The sequence below is a fragment of the Triturus cristatus genome, chromosome 4_1 (genome assembly GCF_964204655.1).
Source record: "Triturus cristatus chromosome 4_1, aTriCri1.1, whole genome shotgun sequence".
NCBI classification, from domain to species: domain Eukaryota; kingdom Metazoa; phylum Chordata; class Amphibia; order Caudata; family Salamandridae; genus Triturus; species Triturus cristatus.
The window spans coordinates 37,321,384-37,337,110 of NC_140585.1; the positions used below are offsets into that span (position 1 = coordinate 37,321,384).

The window sequence follows — 15,727 nt, forward strand, 5'->3', positions numbered from 1 at the left end:
CAGAAGTCCCCAAGGTTTGTTGGCTCACAAGGGCTCTTCGTCCTTCCTTCCAAAAAGACAGATTATTTTTGGAAGTACCAAAGACCGCATTTATCTACAGTCGAGAAACCAAGCACACAACTGCTATAGAGGGGAGGAGATCAATTATTGTTGTGCTGGTAATTCCTGGGCCTTGGCGAAGTTCGGAGTTCTGCTACACGAAACTCCGCGCAGTGCTCCTCGAAGTGACAAAAAAACTTCACTGCGCTACACTGTGGTCTGCAAGCTCACAGAGTGTGTTGGGTCACGCCATTTGCGTTGATTTTTAGCGCCTGGTGTTTGTCCTGCGCTGGAAAATCTGCGGAAACTGTACCATGCACAGCGTGGGAGGACGCTGCTTTTTTCTGCCACTCGAATAGATGTTCTACTCAAGCGGCAGCTTCCTCAATGCGAATGAAAGGTTTCTCAACATGAGCGGTCGCGACCATCCGCGAGCGGGGAAAAACTCAGCTCCGCTGAGTTGAGTTTTTGGGAACTCTGTGGGCTCCGTGGAGTGCGGAAACCTCAGCGAGCAGATTTCACTGCCCAGGCCTAGTAATTCCATTACTCCAAGTCCCCTCGACTTGCAGTAATAGAATTACTAGGCCTGGGCATGTGTTCATGTGCCTGCTTAGATCTGACTTAGCGGCCAATTTGTGGTGGCACCGGTTAGCGGTCCAGTGTTAGCACGCTTAGCCCTGTTTAGAGTGGCGTGGCGCAGACGCGCAGCTGGTGCTCCAAAGGCCTGCCTAATGCAAGCCTGTCTGCGCCCGAACATGCCTAGGGCCCAGTAACTCTAGTCTTTTTCACTTAGGCTGTCCTATAGCCCGTACAACTTAAGGCACTTCGACTGGTCTGCTTTGAAGGCTGCCAGGCCTCTTTAGACCCACTGGCAAGCCCGCTTTTATGGACTTGCTGCAATTTTTCAGCCAAGTTAGATGACCCCAGTCATTTGAAAATAACAGGAAACGCCAACTTGGGTCATACCATTGTTCCCTCTAGGAGCACAAGCAAGAATATATTTTGCTTCTGTAGTTTCAACTGTTGCTTCCTACCCGGGCACCAGCAACATTTATTTGATGTCCTGTGGGAAACTTCCCCGGATGCCCTGTTTTTAACTAAGACATGGCTCAACGAGGCATCTCTACCAGATGTGATTGCCGCTCTCACTCCAAATGACTCGATTATGAGAAGAGACCGAATAAGACGGGAGGTGGATTCATGTTACCTTTAGAGATGAATTCAAATGCAAACTTGAAGATCTTCCCATCCCTGACTGTGAGGCTGTATTCTTTTCCCTCTTTCACAGTATCCGAGGCCTTGATCTGCCGGCCCCCGGGGTATGCCGGGAAGTGGTGCACCACTATTTTCAGATTATCTTTCTACCTATGTCCTTCGGTGAGCCAATTTTACTCTGCTTGGTGACCTCAAACTTCATTTAGAGGATCCTCTGTGAAGCTTGGGTTCCACACTCGTAGAGGATTTGAATGATTTCAACCTGGCTCTCTGTGACTCGACTCCCACTCACGAGGCTGGCCCCCTCTTGGATCCTATTTTTTCCAACATGAAAGATCTCTTTACAGCGGCACCTATATATTGCTTCCTTGGTCAGACCACCTTGCAGTTCCATTTACGATTAGGACCCCGACAATCAATCCGTAGGGGCTTCCAAACCAGTAAACAAGTCTAGGAACTGGTTTAAATTGGACGCCTATTCACAGCTTCGAAGCTCTTTACCAGACCTAAAGCAGAAGGGCGAAGCTGATCATCCCTTGATAGATCTCTGGATTAGAAACTCTCTGGAGGTAGGTCTTTCAACCACACTTAGGTCTTCGGTGAGAACACACCCTCAGACACCTTGGTTTAATGACCTGCTTCATCTAGGAAAAAATCTTTGCAAGGCTCTCGAGACTCCGGAGGAAGTCATATAGTGTGGAGCTCAAAGCCGAATACAGAATTGCTATAAAAAAAATAACATGTACTCTGTAGAGCAGCGTGGGCGTCTTAATATTCAGATAAAATTACTAATTCTCAAAAGTGTCCTACGACGCTCTTCAATGTGGTCAGAGAATTTTCTGATCTGGCAAAAAAAAACCAGCCCCGGTTCTCTCCCATCCCATCCTCCATGTACAGAGCTGACCCACTTCTTTGTGAAAACGGTGAATAATATTCAGTCGCAGTTGGCGGAGAGCCACAGAGCAGGAGAGCAATCTGGGGACTCTGCTTCCGATGGCGTAACTTGGCACCCTCCGTTATTTGGCCCTAACCCTTCTCAGGATAAGGATATGCCAGGCGGACCCCAAAACTCATCTGGGCCTTTCTGGACTTATGGCTACACTACAGACGATCAAATCCGGCTCACCCCTCGACCCACTTCCACCCGCCACGCTGGGACCCCTAGACCCTGATGTGCTACGGGTGGCTTTGGAACTTCTCAACGCCTTCCTTCATGAGGGTCTTGTCCCACGGTCATGGAAACGCGCCACGGGCCTCCCACTTTGAAAGAAGTCCAATTTGGATCCAACCAACTGGGCGATTTTCAGACCTATATCCACGCTGACCATTTTTTCAAAACTTTTGGAAACTTGTACATTTGATGGTCTCCACCTTTTAGTGGAAGCTCAGCAATCCCTACACCCCTCTCGTGCGGGTCACAGTATGGAGCCCGCTCTTTTGCGCATAGATGGCCAGCAGAAGGGGTTTAAAACGGGCTGAGCTAAATCGGTCTTGAAAGACAGGAGAACAGATAGTCTGTCATGCCCACATAAAGTGCATTCCCGTAGTCCAGTGCACTGAAATCCAAAATATCCCCCTCTTTTGAAGAGCAGTTGTTGCACACAAGGAGCAGAAATGATGGAAACCGCTTGGGCAGGGTCTCGTTATTAATACAGATAGAGGCCGCTGATGCAGGCCCTCGAAACACACGTTTTCATTTGTGTGACATTTGCTTTAGCAAGTCTCCCTCAAAAAAACCATACCACCTTGCCGTAGAGGGGAAAATTCATCCATAGTTCAACAGAAAAACATCAACATTGCTCAGCGCCACGTTTATGCATACGACACAGGCAGGCGTTGCTGTCGTCGACTATATACTGGTAGGGGCTGGTGCTTTTAGTAGTTACCAGTATAGCTGACGTCCGCACCCTGTGTCTGACAGAGCTCATTGGTGTAAGAACTGGGGCGAGGAAGGCGGACGAGGCAGGTCATGGGGTGCTCATTCGTCACCCTTTCCGCTCGCTACATCGAATGAGGCAGATGTACACAGAGCTCAGTGGTTTTTGTTCAACCCATTAATCCCCTTTTGTAGGTTTTCTGATCTTTTTGTGTAGCGCTATATGTCGCCTAGACCACCTCAGAGTAGTAGAGGAAAAATAAATCTTGTAAGAGGAGCAGAATTAAGCCGAGTCAGAGTGCAGCCAGATGCCGCCCCTTTGGTCGCTCTAGCGGAAGTTGGTTGTTGGTATCTGCTGGCAACACGCGGTTCTTATTTGTTTATTCATGTTTGTTGTTGTTTCCCCCGAGGAAGGGCAGTTAAGTGCCTGCAATGCATTGGGGATGTCCTCTCCACATTGAATCATGAGGCAAACATGTACCTTCATGTGTGTCCAGGAGTAAAGCCACAGAGGCACTCGTTGAATGTATGAGAAGAGTGAGGCTGACATTTTGGATTCGGTGTGAATGATTACCTTTGGAAAAAAAATCTCAAAAAGTAAGATGTTGTCGGAAATGTAATGGCTGTTCCATACATACAGAGAACTATGAGTCTTGTAACGTTTAAGACCTAAACAAAAGGGAATGCTTAGTAGAGTGAGACTATCAATTGACATGTGTAGATATATGTATATATGAATTTGGTTCCCATCATCCACATGATGTAGCTCGCTTCATCATCTGGGAAACCGGGACCTGTTAGAGAACCGTCTTCTACTTAGATATTGGTCTCAGATATGTCCCAGATACCTTTAGTAGCGTGTTGATTTTTTGTGATGAAGGAGAGATGCTATAGTAATAGTTCGGGATGATGACTGCAGTGCAAGTGATAAGTGCTGGTGAGCAGGTGCGGTTTAAAATTGACTATCAAGGCACAAGAGATAATTTATCAGAGCGCTACCTTGATGACCACGAATAAAAACAGTGCTACAACAGTTTAAACAAATAACTGTGATGGAGAAATGGCTCAAATACATCAGTGCCACCACCATACAGAAACAACAACCAACGCTCCCGCTTTAGCCGGAGACGTGGCACACACAACCACTATATACAACAAAGCTCTTGGTGGCCTCCAGCTCCTTGGGGCTATCATCCTTCGCCATTTGCCCAACCTTTGCCACCCTTTCCTTGCCAGCCCCCCCCTTTCTTTGGTCAGCAACCTTTTTTTAGGGCAGGGCCGAGGACGCAGCAGAGGCAGGAGAAGAGGAGGAACACAATCTCAAGTACATTGGCAGTCAGATCAGCCTCCACAGAACACCCACAACACGAGGAACCAACAATCAACGAGGCTCCAGTGTTTTCATAGAAGACGGGCACCTGCCAGGGCATGTGTCTCGGCCCCTCCTCAATGTGCTGCTACTAATAGCTGTGCCACGGGAAAGGCTTGGCACGGGGTGACAGCCGGTTGCCACGTGTCATGGCGTGAGGCATGGTTCCACAATGCCCTCACGAGATGCGAGCAGGCCACGAGCGGCAGATGTTCTCTGTTCTCCTTGGATGAGGAAGTGGTTTTTGGCTGTGTGGGCGCGAGATGTAACCAAAAGTAGTCAGGGAAAGTAGGGCTCAGTAGAGGAGTTGTGTCCATCGGCTCTGTGTCTTATCATGAGAACATCTTCCCATGGAGTGGAACACCCCCCCCCCCCCCCCCCCCCCCCACCTCTGACCAGCTCAAGGCATCAGTCTGGAGTCTGATGGGCGGCAGTGCAGGCGCCCAATGTCTGTAACATGAGGGATAGCTCTGCTGTCTCATCTGTAGCCTGTCCTCTAAATCCTAAAGTGGTTGTCGCCATTTCCTGGCTCATGAGCTACAGATCTTGGTACAGGTTAGACTCAGTAGCTCGCGTTTCACTGACCCATGAATGGTAAAAGCCACAATCTACTGAGTGTTGAAATTGATTCTAGACTTCAGACTGCACTAAGAGCTAACAGCGCACACAGACTGAGTGCCACATCTGCTGCCTACAGCAGTGGCGGATGGTGACATTTGAAAGTGGGGGGGCGTAAAAGTTTTGGATGAGTGGTTGATCAGCTTTCGAGTGCTTCAGTGCGTTGGGAGACTGGGGTCAGTGTCTATAATGTTGTACTTTATTCCCATTTGTGACCGGAGGAAATAATATTGCTGTAATTGTGTGTGCACAAGCGCAAGATGGGTACACAAATGGGAAGCTCCTGCAGGGAAGGGACGTAATCCAGCCCCCTCTGCTACTAAACGCTTGTTTTCAATCCCCATGGGGCCAGACACATTATCCTAACGTACATGCAGGGGCATCTAAATCTACACTGAAAATATATTAGAGAGAGGCTCAGAGAGACTGCCCCGTGATTACAGACGAGTCTGCGACACTGTAATGATCGCGTTTATTACATGTCCCTGCCAGTAAGGCTCCCACAGGTTGGACGGAAGAATCTGTGGAAACCTAAGCAGTTCTGATCTAAGCACAGGCGTAACTAAGAGCAAAGTGCCCCACAACCAGCTGAGCAAACTATGCGAAAACGTGCACACGGACACTTCGGAAATAACTTGACTGCATTCACAGGAACATGCATGCGGAACTCCAATGATGCTTCGAACTAAACAGTGTTTCTGAACGTGTGGATTTGCAAACCAGCCAAACCAAGATGACACTGCGCTTCAATTTATTTATATAATCTAAAATAAAAAACACCCTTTCATATTACAGGTGAGATCAATGCAAAATATGAGGAAGACGAAATTTCAACCTTAATTTTAGTAACTGCAGTAATTTCTCCTCAAGGGGCGAGGAAAATATCTTGCGCATGCACGTGCGCTCCCTCTGTCGTCAATGGGGACAGATGACCTCGTGCGCAACGAGACATGTACCTAATTCTGTGTAACAACATCGATAGGAACATGCCCAGAGTTAAGTGTCCCCTACGTGCTTTAGGGCCAAGTACTGTGCTAGTGGGGAACGAAATATATTATAATGCTACTTTACAGCACAGTATACACTGCTAGTTTTGTGCTGTACAACAGAGAGAACATAGATATCACTTTTTAAAATTAACATTGTTTCAGTGTTCAGTATCAAGCGTATCTACATCGCCGTAGCAATCTATACGGAATCCATGGGCAGCACTTTACCTGATACTGCTGCACTTTACAACTCTGAATAAATGGCACCTATTTAACTGCAAGACTCTGCGATCAAGTGCAGCGCTGTATCACTAGTCAGTCGCGGCTCGCAGTACTCGTGGGGGTGGGGGGCCGAGGGAGAAGACTTTAAAAACGAAAACTTACCTGACCGCCTCTGCTCCTGGTCCGCGTTGGCAATGGCGCCTCTTGGAATAGGACTGGAGTAACAACCCCTCAGCCAATCCTGGTGCTGCTGCAGCGCCAGCATTGGCTTAGGGCACGGTTGCTCTTTGCCCGCCGCCTGCCCATTAGGAGACCGAGGGGCTCCTAATGGGCATGCGCAAGCCAGTGGAAACGCAAGTGCGCATGACTGGGCACGGGTGAAAAATTCGCTCTTCTTCCCCACTCATGCGCACTTGTGCTGCTGCCTGTCCCTGGCTGGTCTGACAATGCATGTCGGTCAGCATGACGCCGGACCGCCCACCCCCTTCAGACTCTGAAGGGGGTGGGCAGTCCGACGTCATGCTGACTGACATGATTGTCAGTTCTCCCTCGGTGATCTGAACTTAAGTAAACTAAGTTCAGAGACGCCGAGGGAGCTGTGGGCATGGGCGGGGGGCAACGCCCCAACGCCCCCAATGGACGCACCGCCACTGGCCTACAGAGCAGTACAGAGTGTAATCTGGGGATAGCTCAGCTTTCAACAGTTCAAGGCTGTACGATCTCTGTAAATGGAGGGATAGCTCTGACATTGTATTGCATTACAGCTGGGCTATAGCGCTTGCTATGTCTATGTGGGGCACAGAAGCATTTTCATATCTGGGCAGGAGGCTGCACCAATTAGGGTGTGTGGTTGGAAGGGAGTTGTCTTTGTTTTGTTCATCCTATATGGTAAATGTTTCCATGCCATGTGTGGTGACCACCAAGGTGCGGTTATCGTGCTACGCAACGCAGCGTTTAGCAATCTAGTGGGTGGAAAGGTGTGAGTGAGGTTTATGGTTTTCAGTAGCCGGCAGCTTTGAGCATCTCTGCATCGCCCCGACCGGTATCACTTATGATTGTGGTCTGCTTAGCCGGGTATGGCCCTGCGGTGTCTTCCCTGATATTTTGTTTACAATTGCTTATGTTCCTGTGGAGTAGGTCCTCGTGCCTGCTCCCCCTGTGACAGTTCTCCTGTCCAGCTGACCCGCAGTCCGCTGCCTTCTGTTCTGCCTTTTCTGCCCTTCGTTTTGTCTTTACTGTTTGTTTTTCTGCCCTCTCTTTTGCCTTCTTCTCCGTTTGGTCTTTTCTTCTTGTTCCTCTAGCCTCTGTTTAGCCTTTTCCGCCCTGTGTTTTGCCTTTTCTGCTGGTTTTCTGCTATGTTTTGCTTTACTGCTCATTTCCCTGTTCTCTAATTTGCCTTTTCTGCTCAATTTTTGCCTTCTGTTTTGCCCTCTTCCGCCCTGTTTTGCCTTTTCTTCTCATTTTTCTGCCCTCTATTTTGCTTTGCTGGTTATTTCTTCTGCCTTCTGTTTTGCCTTTCTGCTCGTTTTTCTGCCCTCCACTTTGTTTTTTCTGCCCTCTGTTTTCCCCTGTTTGTCTTTTTCTGCCCGCTGCTTTGCCTTTTCTGCTTTTGTTTCTACCCTATATTTTGCCTTTTCTGCAAATTTTTCTGTTCTCTGTTTTGCCTTTCTGCTTGTTTTTCTGTCCTCCGATTTGCCTTTTTCTGCTAATTTTTCTGCCCTCGGTTTTGCTCTGTTCTGCTCTGTTATCCCTTTACTGCTCATCTTTCTGTTCTCTGTTTTGCCTTACTACTTGTTTTTCTGCCCTCCGATTTGCCTTTCCTGCTAATTTTCTGCCCGCCTCTGCTCTGTTTTGCCTTTTTCTGCTACTATTTCTGCCCTCTATTTAACCTTTCTGCTCGTTTCTGCCCTCTGTTTTGCCACTTCTGCCGGTTTTTCTGACCTCTGTTTTGTCTTTTCTGTGTGTTTCTTGCTCTTTTTTTGCCACTTCTACTTGTTTTACTCCCCTGCTCTGTGTTGCTTATCCTGCTCGTCTTTCTGCCCTGTTTTGCCTTTTCTGCCTGTTTTTCTGCCCTCTGTTTTTCCTTTTTCTGTTTGTTACTTCTCTGTCTCTGCTGTCCCCTCCAGACCTGTCGCAGGGGGTGCTGGCAGGACTGAGACCTCGCACCCCAGCGCCGCGATACCACCAAGGGTGACAGTGCTGCGTTCTACAAATGTTATTTTATTGAATGATTTGCAGGTATCTTGGATCGAGGTGGTGGGGAGATCTGCTGTGTTGGGCTTTGTCACGATCATCCCACATATGAGTGTCATTGTGAGATGTAAAGAAGCAGCCGTAGTGTGCCGCTAGTTAGGACCCGCAATGGTGGACTAGATTAGAGTCATCTGATTGGCCAGCAGTGTGTGACAGATCCTTTCGGTTATTCCATGCTTGTCCAGTTGGTGGTGACTGGTTTATTGGCTGGTGAAGTGAGAGACAAGCCCCGTAGCAGATATGTCTTATGTGAGTGCAAGTGGATTAAGCTACAGTTGGCTGACGACCGCTGAGTCTTATGGTCTTTGTATTAGTGCACGCCGTAAGGGTTAAATATGGATTGTTAATACTATATCATCCTCAAGCTAACCATAGGGCGGCCCTCTTAGCTTACCTGGATGTAGAAAGTAGTTTGCTGATTGGGTTGTTCCAGATCTGTGGGCTGCAAATTGTACTTGAAAGTGTGAGGATCTCTCCGAGTTCTGTTCCATCGTTGTGGGATGATCTAGATGGGAAGTGTGTGTGCTCCTGGATGCTTCTAATGCTGCTGGTGGTGAGTTCCAGATCTTGGCGGCTTGTACTGAGGCAGCAGTGCCTCCTGTTGTATCTCGCGTATGATGAATGCGGTTGCACCTAGGTATAGGCTGTTTGCATAGTTGCGCTTGGAGAGAGCAAGTGTGAGGACGGCTTGAAATTTATGTTAGTACTCAAGGTATGCTAAGATGCGACACAGCACTTCAATTGTGTAGAAGGCACATTTGTGATGTTGTTGATTTGGCATCAAGAATGGGTCTGAATCCATGGCTACCCCATGGCTTTCTGACTTCTTGGTGTTAGTGGAGGGGCCTCGGGTTTCTTGGGCAATATGGCGGGAGGCGGTATTTTTGCCCGTGTCCGTGGGTCAAGATCTCTCTTTGCGGTCTAGAGCTTTAGGTTACAGCTCATCATCCATACATTTCGGGCGCAAAGGCAGTTCTCAAATTTTGAGTCAAAGACGTCTTCAGGGCCATCCATTATTTTAAAAAATTGCACGCCATCTTCATAGTTGTAATAGATAAAGTTGAATGATGTAATCAGTTTTTTTTTTTTATAAACAAAGTTTGGGTTTTGGCCACCCATGATGGCAACAAGAGACTTATGGCACGTACAGCATGTGGTACGCAAGAGAAGCAGAATCACAGCCGTCAATGCAAAGTAGAAACATTCCAACAATATGATGTGATACACAGGGAGAACGTCCACAATACGAATCTGTGAAAAATGATGTAAATTTGCCCAACCATTTCCTTCACACCCGCCCCCGCATTGATGGCATCCACAAGCCTCCAAAACCACCTGCTTCTGCTGTGGACACCAATCCACAGTAAGATCAGACTGTGGGATCACATTCCCTTTCGCTGGTATGGTTAGACTGTGTCATCTCATGCCCCTTGTCTAGTAAGGTCAGACTGTGGGTTCTCATTCCCTCTCTCCAGCAAAGGTGGACTGTCAGCTCATGCCCCATGTCTAGTAAGGTCAGACTGATGGATCCCATTCCCTCTCTCAAGTATGGTTGGAGTGTGACATTTCATGCCCCATGTCTCGTACGGTCAGACTGTGGGATCTCATTCTCTCTCTCCAGTAAGGTTGGACTTTGTGATCTCATGCCCTATGTCTCTTACGGTCAGACTTTGTGATCCTATTTCCCCTCCCCAGTAAGCTTGGAGTATGTCATCTCATGCCCCATGTCTCGTACGCTCAGACTTTGTGATCCCATTCCCACTCTCCAGTAAGATAGGAGTGTCATTTCATGCCTCATGTCTAGTAAGGTCAGACTGTGGGATCTCATTCCCTCTCTCTGGTAAGGTTGGAGTGTGTCATCTCACGCCCCATGTCTAGTAAGGTCAGACTGTGGGATCTCATTCCCTCTCTCTGGTAAGGTTGGAGTGTGTCATCTCACGCCCCATGTCTAGTAAGGTCAGACTGTGGGATCTCATTCCCTCTCTCTGGTAAGGTCATACTGTGGGATGTCATTCCCTCTCTCTGGTAAGGTCATACTGTGGGATGTCATTCCCTCTCTCTGGTAAGGTCATACTGTGGGATCTCATTCCCCCTCTCTGGTAAGGTCATACTGTGGGATCTCATTCGATCTCTCTGGTAAGGTTGGAGTGTCATCTCACGCCCCATATCTAGTAAGGTCATACTGTGGGATCTCATTCACTCTCTCTGGTAAGGTTGGAGTGTGTCATCTCACGCCCCATGTCTAGTAAGGTCAGACTGTGGGATCCCATTCCCTCTCTCAGGTAAGGTTGGAGTGTGTCATCTCACGCCCCATGTCTAGTAAGGTCAGACTGTGGGATCCCATTCCCTCTCTCTGGTAAGGTTGGAGTGTGTCATCTCACGCCCCATGTCTAGTAAGGTCATACTGTGGGATCTCATTCCCTCTCTCTGGTAAGGTTGGAGAGTGTCATCTCATGCCCCATGTCTAGTAAGGTCAGACTGTGGGATCTCATTCCCTCTCTCTGGTAAGGTTGGAGTGTGTCATCTCACGCCCCATGTCTAGTAAGGTCAGACTGTGGGATCTCATTCCCTCTCTCTGGTAAGGTCATACTGTGGGATCTCATTCCCTCTCTGGTAAGGTCATACTGTGGGATCTCATTCGATCTCTCTGGTAAGGTTGGAGTGTGTCATCTCACGCCTCATGTCTAGTAAAGTCATACTGTGGGATCTCATTCCCTCTCTCTGGTAAGGTCAGACTGTGGGATCCCATTCCGTCTTTCTGGTAAGGTTGGAGTGTGTCATCTCACGCCCCATGTCTAGTAAGGCCAGACTGGGATCCCATTCCCTCTCTCTGGTAAGGTCAGACTGTGGGATCCCATTCCCTCTCTCAGGTATGGTTGGAGTGTATCATCTCATGCCCCATGTCTAGTAAAGTCAGACTGTGGGAATCTCATTCCCTCTCTCTGGTAAGGTTGGAGTGTGTCATCTCACGCCCCATGTCTAGTAAGGTCAGACTGTGGGATCTCATTCCCTCTCTCAGGTATGGTTGGAGTGTGTCATCTCATGCCCCATGTCTAGTAAAGTCAGACTGTGGGAATCTCATTCCCTCTCTCTGGTAAGGTTGGAGTGTGTCATCTCACGCCCCATGTCTAGTAAGGTCAGACTGTGGGATCTCATTCCCTCTCTCAGGTATGGTTCGAGTGTGTCATTTCACGCCCCATGTCTAGTAAGGTCAGACTTTGGGATCTCATTCCTTCTCTCTGGTAAGGTTGGAGTGTGTCCTCTCACGCCCCATGTCTAGTAAGGTCAGACTGTGGGATCTCATTCCCTCTCTCTGGTAAGGATGGAGTGTGTCATCTCACGCCCCATGTCTAGTAAGGTCAGACTGTGGGATCTCATTCCCTCTCTCTGGTAAGGTTGGAGTGTGTCGTCTCACGCCCCATGTCTAGTAAGGTCAGACTGTGGGATCTCATTCCCACTCTCCAGTAAGATGGGAGTGTCATTTCATGCCACATGTCTAGTAAGGTCAGACTGTGGGATCCCATTCCCTTTCTCAGGTATGGTTGAAGTGTGTCATCTCATGCCCCATGTCTAGTAAGGTCAGACTGTGGGATCTCATTCCCTCTCTCTGGTAAGGTCAGACTGTGGGATCTCATTCCCTCTCTCTGGTAAGGTTGGAGTGTGTCAATTCACGCCCCATGTCTAGTAAGGTCAGACTGTGGGATCTCATTCCCTCTCTCAGGTATGGTTGGAGTGTGTCATCTCATGCCACATGTCTAGTAAGGCCAGACTGGGATTCCATTCCCTCTCTCGGGTATGGTTGGAGTGTCATTTCATGCCTCATGTTAGATGACTTCTAATAACAATGTCCAAGGGTGGTATGAGGGAGTCTGGGTAAGAAGAATTATGTGGCTAAACTTGACCGATACCCCCTGCTGGTGACCCTTCAGCAGGTGGACAGTTTTGGAACTACTTAGACGTAGCCCGCTTCAGTGATATCAATTGTAGAATTGTTTTGCTGTTGTTCACAAGGCATCAGTTACACTGCTCTTCTTGTCATGTACGCGTTGGGAGCCTCTCTGTATTCGTACTGTCCGGCCCGGCGAGTGTGAGCCCGATTGTGTATTGACAGTAGTAGGTGAGCGCAAGCGGTGATGAAATTCAAAGCCCTTTCGATTGAGACCTGCCTGCGAGATGTTACCTCTGCAGCTTATGTGTGTTTCTGTTACATATATACATATATGTTCAAACTGTGTACATCTTGCAGGATCACTGCATGCCACACACTTGAGTTCTGTTCTCCGCGACAATTGTGTAACCTGTGTTTGTCATTTCAGATTTCTATACACAGTGGCCACACTTCTGATTGCCTTCTCCACAGCCGGTAAATACACCTTTGTTGTGATGGGTGTGTTTGTGGTGTGTTTGTAGTATCTTTGTAGTATATTTGGATGAAGCCCCCTTAGTAATGTGTGTATTTTACTTTTCAGAGTGTAGATGGTCGTTTGAGTCGGTATATGATGTCTAAGAGAGTGGGTGAGGTGTTTCTCGGTGGTTAGCGGGGCCTGTTGCCTTCGTTAGCGTGCCAAAGAATTGCTTAATGTGCCTGAGGCTTGTGTACCTATTTGCTCAAAGTACAGTCGCATAGTTTTTAGAGTATGCACTAATTATCATTATGTTTGATGTACACAGTTGTCATAGATCAGTACACACTAGATAGGTTTCCTTTCCACCCCCTGGCAGAGTTGTTTGCAGATTTGTTTAGCACTGAGTACATATGTCTGTGCCTCTGTCTAGTGTGTACTAAAGGTAGTTGTTTGTTTGGTTTCTGGCACCCTTCTGCTTCATTATTTACCGGTAGCTGCGTTCCTCCGAGTCGTCTCCTTCGCTTCTATTCATTACGCCATTGAGGCAATGCCACCTCACCAGACCCCCACACCCCGCAATCTTACATGGAATGAAGACCCGTCTCCCTCCAGTCCTCCTGTGTATATACCACGCAGCCCGACACGAGTCCTCTTTGGTTGGCCTGGACAACCTGGAAGGGATGTAGTGCGTAGACGCGAGTGAAGCCAACTCGGAGTGATGGAATTATCAGTAAGTAATTGAAGCATTACCTCCTCGCCCCTTCCTCACTTCCCTTCATTACAAAATTGAGATGTACAAAACCAAACAGGTCCGCCAAAAAGGTGATGCACAAACTCATGTATGTGAAACATAAAAGCGAAAGTAATGAACCAGCAAAAAGACGACCTACAGGCCAACTCCTTTACCCCATCACCTCAGACAGTCCAAGCGCTTGAGCAAGCTGATCATGAGATGCAAAAGACAGTGGGGATGGCCCGGTGGCTGCCGTGCAGATCCCAGCAATGGAAGCCCCCTGCATCTTAGTCCATGAGGTAGACGTAGATCGACCCTGAACCCCTAAAGGAGAAACCTGACCTGAAGCCTTGTAGGTCAGAGAAAGTTATGGCAGAACCCACGGACTCAAAGAGGAAGTGGAAGGCTTCAACCCTTTAGACACGGGGCCGAAAATCCCAAACGGGGAATCTGAAAGCCTGATAAGAGCGGTCCTAGCCAAGGGAATAAGAGGAGACCTCCTGACATCCAGACAATAGAGCCACATTCCGTTCCTAGAAGAAGGAGACTTGAAAGGAGGGCACAACAGCTCCTGGTCCTTCTGAAACTGGGAATCAACCTCAGGATGAAGGAATGAAGTGGCCACAAAACATTCCATCATCAAAAACCCAACAAAAAAGGATGCTTGAAAGACAAAGCTCCCAGCTCACACAGATGCCTAGCCGAAGAAACCGCAAACAAAAATAACGCTGAACGGAACAACATCCTGATATCAATGAAGACCAGGGGCTCCAACGGAGGACCCATCCGTGTCTCTAAACCCAAAGATAGATCCCAAGAAGGGAAAGCTTCCCAGGAGGAGGAAGAACATTCTGCAAACATTTGAACAAACGACTCACCAAACCTTCCGCATCTGACACCATGAGCCTCCAAAAGCCTCAGGAGCAGCCCATCGAGGCCGTAGGGCGGCATCGCTCAACCCCAAAGAAGCACCAGCTGTAGAAACACCATCACATCAAAGAAAGCAGAAGAAGGAGGAGGGTCCAAACCGTCCACATCTGGCACCAAGAGCCTCCAAAACCCTCAGGAGCAGCCCATCGAGGCCGTAGGGCGGCATCGCTCAACCCCAAAGAAGCACCGGCTGTAGAAACACCATCACATTAAAGAAAGCAGAAGATGGAGGGTCCAAACCTTTCCGTATCTGGCACCAAGAGCCTCCAAAAGCCTCAGGAGCAGCCCATCGAGGCCGTAGGGCGGCATCGCTCAACCCCAAAGAAGCACCGGCTGTAGAAACACCATCACATCAAAGAAGCAGAAGAAGGAGGGTCCAAACCATCCGCATCTGGCACCAAGAGCCTCCAAAAGCCTCAGGAGCAGCCCATCGAGGCCGTAGGGTGGCATCGCTCAACCCCAAAGAAGCACCGGCTGTAGAAACACCATCACATCAAAGAAGCAGAAGAAGGAGGAGGGTCCAAACCGTCCACATCTGGCACCAAGAGCCTCCAAAACCCTCAGGAGCAGCCCATCGAGGCCGTAGGGCGGCATCGCTCAACCCCAAAGAAGCACCGGCTGTAGAAACACCATCACATCAAAGAAGCAGAAGAAGGAGGGTCCAAACCGTCCACATCTGGCACCAAGAGCCTCCAAAACCCTCAGGAGCAGCCCATCGAGGCCGTAGGGCGGCATCGCTCAACCCCAAAGAAGCACCGGCTGTAGAAACACCATCACATCAAAAAAGCAGAAGAAGGAGGGTCCAAACCATCCGTATCTGGCACCAAGAGCCTCCAAAAGCCTCAGGAGCAGCCCATCGAGGCCGTAGGGTGGCATCGCTCAACCCCAAAGAAGCACCGGCTGTAGAAACACCATCACATCAAAGAAGCAGAAGAAGGAGGGTCCAAACCGTCCGCATCTGGCACCAAGAGCCTCCAAAACCCTCAGGAGCAGCCCATCGAGGCCGTAGGGCGGCATCGCTCAACCCCAAAGAAGCACCGGCTGTAGAAACACCATCACATCAAAGAAAGCAGAAGAAGGAGGAGGGTCCAAACCGTCCACATCTGGCACCAAGAGCCTCCAAAACCCTCAGGAGCA

General features: G+C 48.8%; 1 protein-coding gene across 9 annotated transcripts in view; it reads left to right on the plus strand.

Moving 5' to 3' along the window:
- SLC43A3 (solute carrier family 43 member 3) overlaps positions 1–15,727 on the plus strand; it is a 523,038-nt gene that overhangs the window by 373,235 nt on the left and 134,076 nt on the right. For all 9 annotated transcript variants that reach the window (XR_014981069.1, XR_014981068.1, XM_085651424.1 and 6 more), the window contains one exon: positions 12,898–12,944. Coding sequence is in view for 7 of the 9 variants with exons in the window: in XM_085651424.1 (XP_085507550.1) it covers positions 12,898–12,944 (47 nt within the window). In the remaining 2 variants the exon portion in view is untranslated. The remainder of the gene's footprint in view (positions 1–12,897; positions 12,945–15,727) is intronic.